The sequence below is a fragment of the Rhinopithecus bieti genome, unplaced genomic scaffold (assembly GCF_001698545.2).
Source record: "Rhinopithecus bieti isolate Rb0 unplaced genomic scaffold, ASM169854v2 scaffold_1467, whole genome shotgun sequence".
NCBI lineage: Eukaryota > Metazoa > Chordata > Mammalia > Primates > Cercopithecidae > Rhinopithecus > Rhinopithecus bieti.
In genome coordinates, this window is record NW_016803692.1 from 271,676 (window position 1) to 277,174 (window position 5,499).

The 5,499-nt window shown below is 40.5% G+C and overlaps 1 protein-coding gene across 2 annotated transcripts in view; it reads left to right on the top strand.

The window, feature by feature from the left end:
* KYAT3 (kynurenine aminotransferase 3) overlaps positions 1 to 5,499 on the top strand; it is a 67,824-nt gene that overhangs the window by 47,480 nt on the left and 14,845 nt on the right. For both annotated transcript variants that reach the window (XM_017850863.1, XM_017850867.1), the window contains one exon: positions 2,390 to 2,576. In XM_017850863.1, the coding sequence (XP_017706352.1) occupies positions 2,390 to 2,576 (187 nt within the window). The remainder of the gene's footprint in view (positions 1 to 2,389; positions 2,577 to 5,499) is intronic.

Genomic DNA, 5,499 nt, shown 5'->3' on the forward strand with positions numbered 1-5,499 from the left:
TAATATTTAATATTTTATATATTTATTATGGAAATAGGGATTTAGTTAACATCATTCTATGGATAATCAAAATGCTGAAAAAAATAGTATTTTTCTAGAAGGCAGTTAAAAGGGCAAAAGAACCAGGCACAATGGCTCACGCCTATAATCCCAACACTTTGGGAGGTCAAGGCAGGCGGGTCACCTGAGGTCAGGAGTTCGAGACCAGCCTGGCCAACATGGCAAAACCCCATCTCTACTAAAAGTACGAAAATTAGCTGGGCGTGGTAGTGAGCACCTGTAATCCCAGCTACTCAGGAGGCTAAGGCAGAATTGCTTGAATCCAGGAGACAGAGGTTGCAGTGAGCCAAGATCGTGCCACTGCACTCCAGCCTGGACAACAAGAGCAAGACTTCATCTCAAAAAAAAAAAAAAAAAAAAAGAAAAAAAGATGTTGATAGATATGAAGAAGAAAGATAAAATAGGGAAGAGGAAGGATATAAAGTTCCAGGTGGGAGATATACAGTGTTAAACAGGCTAATCTTTGAAAGCCTCCCTGAAAAGGTAACATTTGAACAACTAACTGAAGGAGATTAAGCAGCCACATAGTTACCTAGAGAAGAACCCCTCTGTACAGAGAAAACAGCAAGTGAAAAGGCCCAGTGGTAGACAGCCTTGCTGGCATGTTAATATCAGAGAACAGCACAGAGACTGGAATGGAATGATCGAGAGAGAAGAGTAGGAAAAGCTAAAACCAGAGAGGTAGCTGGGAGTCCAGTGGAGCTGGGCCATGCACGTCACTGTAAGGACTGAGTGAGATAGGAAGTCACCAGAGAGTTTTGAGCTCAGGAGTGACTTGGTCTGGCTTCTGTTAGCAAATGGACTCTGACTGCCTCATTGAGTGAGAAAGCTGTTACAGTGATTCAAGAGAGAAATGCCAGTGCATTGAACCAAGATGGGGATGGTAGAAGCAGTAAAAAGTGATTGGACTCTGAATATATTTTGAAAGTAGAGCCCACATTATTTGTCAATAAGTTACATATGGGGTATGAGAAAAAGAAAGGAGTCCAGGATAATGCTGTAGTTAGGATGGATGTTTTTGTCTCCTTATACTTGGAATTTTCTAAGGCAATATCTCCTATAGTAAATGAACAAGTTGCCAAGAGGAAAAAAAAAAAAAGATATAGCTAAGAATGCAGAACATCTTTTTCTGAACCCTCTTATTCTCCATTTCAGCTAGGTGCTCTGTTCTGTCCTGGGACAACCATGTTTGGTTCCAGGAAACCACAGATTTCTAGGCTAAGGCAATCAATCCTTGTTTTCCAAGATTTTGTAGTACTGGAGAATTATTACTAATTCTATTTTACTGCATTCTTTTGGCATAAAATCTTCTCTGTGATCTTGCCCCTCTCTGTCTCCAGTCTCATCTCTTGCCACACAGTCTCTCTTACCTGCCTGATCCTTAATGTCTTCGTTGGTCTGAGTTGCAATAACAAAGTGCCATGAACGGGGTGGCTTATAAAAGACAGAAATTTGTTTCTCTCCGTTCTGGAGGCAGCAAAGTCCAAGATAAGGTACCAGCAGATTTGGTGTCTGGTGGGGACGTGCTCCTTCATGGATGGTGTCTTTTGCTGTGTCCTTACGTGGTGGAAGGAGCAAGCTAACCCTCCTTTGTAAGGGCACTAATCCTGTTCCTGAGGGCTCTACCCTTCTGCCCTCATCACCTCCTAAAGGCCCCACCTCCTAATACCATCACTTTGGGGTTTACGATTTTAATATATGAATGTAAGAGTGGACACAAACATTCAGTCCACTGTACTTAACAACATTGGCTTTTTCCTTGGCCCAGTTTGCTGTCCTGGCTCTTGAAGAAAGGTAGAGGAATTACTGTAGATGTTCCAGAAACCCTCTTACACTTTGACCACCTTCCTGGCATATGAATAATTCCAGCAAGGATTTCCACACCTATGGAGAACAAGAAAGGCACATTTCTTCTTTGCACAGCAGGTCGGCTTTCATTTCCACTCTGTCCCCAAATATAATGGTGAGAGGCTGACTACTCTGTGGTTGTTCTTCTGACTTAGATTTAGCAAGTCATTCTACAACTCACCTCAACAGAAAATATCTTAATGTCTTTTTGTTTCCAAGCAAGACTTATGTAACAGCTCTTTTTCAATTTGAATTTTCAGGACTCATTCTCAGTTCTTTACATGAGATTTAATCATTTAGGTATAACTGATTCCTCCATTAACCTATAGAGTTTAATATAGGTTCACAGGAATTCAACTGTTATTTCCTGAGTGACTTCTTTGCCAATAATTTTACTCAGATCATCTTTATTATACCAATAAACTAAGCAATAAATAACATTACCATATTCCTTTTCATATTTTTTAATTCTGACAAACAGGAAGCCTTGGCTCAAGCTTTCTGGATTGACATCAAGCGCATGGATGACCCAGAATGTTACTTTAATTCTTTGCCAAAAGAGTTAGAAGTAAAAAGAGATCGGATAGTACATTTACTTGAAAGTGTTGGCCTAAAACCGATAGTTCCTGACGGAGGATACTTCATCATCGCTGATGTGTCTTTGCTAGGTTTGTAAAGGCTTTTATTATTTCAACTATACAGAAACTTATGTGTGAAATTATATCAGAATTATGGAGAAAAGATTGGTGTCAAAGCCACAGCAGCATTTTATCTGTGGAGAAGGATGGATTTTTGCAATGTCTACATTTTCTATAATTATCTTTACTTTTAGGTCTTTTACCTTAAATGTGACCATTGTTAAATGGTTATGAAGTCAGTGTTGTTCTAGTTAGTCTATTAAACATAGGATTTGCTGTCACTCTCTTCTGGTGTGTCATTTTAAAACACAAGTGTGTGAAATAGTATTATATACTCAGCGTTCATTTGAGTAAAATTGTAGTTTCCATTTTACTTAACAAAATGTACTATTTCATTAGAAAAAAATCTAGAAATTTTAAAGCTATCAGGGAATATTTGCCATTTTAGAATGTACTGAAATAAAATAAATGGGAGAATAACACTTATTGAGGGTCTACTTTGTGCCATGTCCTCAAAACACCCTTTTGAAGAAAACATTAGCTTCATTTTTGCAGGTAAGAACATTTAGAAAGTTTTAAATAGCTTCCCTGAAGTCACACAGCTAGATTCTAAATAGTTCTGTTTCCAAAAAGCATTGTTTTTTATATTACCTAAAGCTGTTATGTGTAATTCTGACATGCCATACAAATCTAAAGTCAGAAGCACGATAACGTGTCATACATAACTTTTCTTTAAAAAGAAATTAATAATAGTAAACCTTGAAGCCTAATTTATTGTGACAGAAATTACAGCCATTCTAAATATAGCTTTAAATGTTTTAAAATTTTATTACAATGAAGTTATATGCCAAGGAGCTTGAAAACTGAAGTGTTTTATTTATACCAAATTGTATAAAGCTGGAAAGGGTAAAGGAAATTTTCAATTTTATAACAAAATACTGATTATATTTTTTAACTTTACGTCCTTCATAGGAGTTTGTTTTGTTTCATTTCATTTTGTTTCGTTTTGCTTTGCTTTGCTTTACTTTGTTTTGGTTTGGTTTGGTTTGGTTTGGTTTGGTTTGGTTTGGTTTGGTTTGGTTTCAGGCAAGGTCTGGCCCTGTCACCCAGGCTGGAGTGCAGTGGCGTGATCTCAGCTCACTGCAACCTCTGCCTCCTGGGCTCAAGCCATTCCACCACCTGAGTCTCCTGAGTAGCTGGGACCACAGGCACGCACCACCACACCTGGCTAATTTTTACATTTTTTTTTAGAGACGAAGTTTTGCCATGTTTCCCAGGCTGGTCATGAATTCCTGAGCTTAATGAGTGATCCACCTGCCTTGGCCTCCCAAAGTGCTGGGATTACAGGCACGAGCCACTGGCTGAGTTCTTTCTTACTATAAGCATTTTATGCTAGTAATTTTTCCTTGTAATAGTTCATTATCATCTTAGCAAATTTCAGAAAAGTAAGGTGTTATGATTTTCCTATAATTTGGTCTTCAGGTCTGTCTCTCTGGAAAGTGGCTATAAACTCTAGCTGTTCCCTGATGAGGCTCCAGGGGAGGTCCTAGATGTTTGCAATGTGCCTTTCATGGGCTACTTGTTTATCCTGGCAGATGGCCTGATGTTAAGTGTCTGACCCATGACCAGACATCCCTGGAAACTGGTTTATACTGGCAGACACCCTTGTGGCTCTCGTCTGACGTGTATCCAGTTTATTTCCACAGAGATAGCCACTCTCTAGGAGGAGGAGAGTTAGGTTCCAGCGTGTTGGTCAGTTGGGACACAGAGGTGGCAGCAGGTCTCCGTGACCAATGGGAAGTGAGGAGTGGTCCAGGATATACACACTTAACCAGCAGGTGGGGAACAGAGAGAGAGTGGGATCTGTGGGCCAAAGCCTTTTTGGGGGTCCAGGGTGTTACCCAAGCAGGTTTTCTGCAGAGAGTTCTAACAGATGGGTTTAGAGCAAGCAGGCACAAGCTCACAGAGTCAGGCTGTGATTGAGAGGTAGGTGGTCACTGTGGCATATCTAGGCAGTCCATGAGGAGGGTGGGGGTCAGTGGGCGAGTCAAGTAAGTTGTATCTAGCTGTCCCACAGTGAGGTGCTCGCCAAGAGGTGGTTGTCTCAGGCAGATATCTGAATCAACTACACTGAGGAACTGTGAGGAGGAAGAGAAGTGGAAATTGTGTCAAGGGTGACTAAGCCGTGCTTCTGGTATAAGAAAGACCAACTTATATTCACAATGGATGCCAAGGCAACATACAGTCATAAGAATTCATTACACAATGTTTGGCTCAAACTGAAACACTATCCTTCCTTTCACATTAACTTATTTCTTCATTTGTTGTGAGAGAAGAGACTTTGGCAAGCAAAGGTTCCTGCAGTCCTATTGCCATAGAGCTATATTTAGCAGGCTCCCAAGCTCTATGCTTATATAAAAACCCTTAAGATATTCTAGACTCTGAGATTTGGGAAGTGCTTTTCTATATTGAGTCTAAATGTGCAGTTTATTTTATGAAATGATAAAAGAAATATTAGCACAGTTGTCATCACTTATATTTTGCCTTTGAATCATAAATCAACAAGATTTCCATTTGAATTATTATTTTTTTAAAAGAACAAAATATGCTTCCAAAAGGAATGTGAGCCTACTCATATTAAAAGTTTTCTATGGCCGGGCGCGGTGGCTCAAGCCTGTAATCCCAGCACTGTGGGAGGCCGAGACGGGTGGATCACGAGGTCAGGAGATCCAGACCATCCTGGCTAACATGGTGAAACTCCGTCTCTACTAAAAAAATACAAAAAACTAGCCGGGCGAGGTGGCGGGCGCCTGTAGTCCCAGCTACTCGGGAGGCTGAGGCAGGAGAATGGCCTAAACCCGGGAGGCGGAGCTTGCAGTGAGCTGAGATCCGGCCACTGCACTCCAGCCTGGGCGGTAGAGCCAGACTCGGTCTCAAAAAAAAAAAAAAAAAA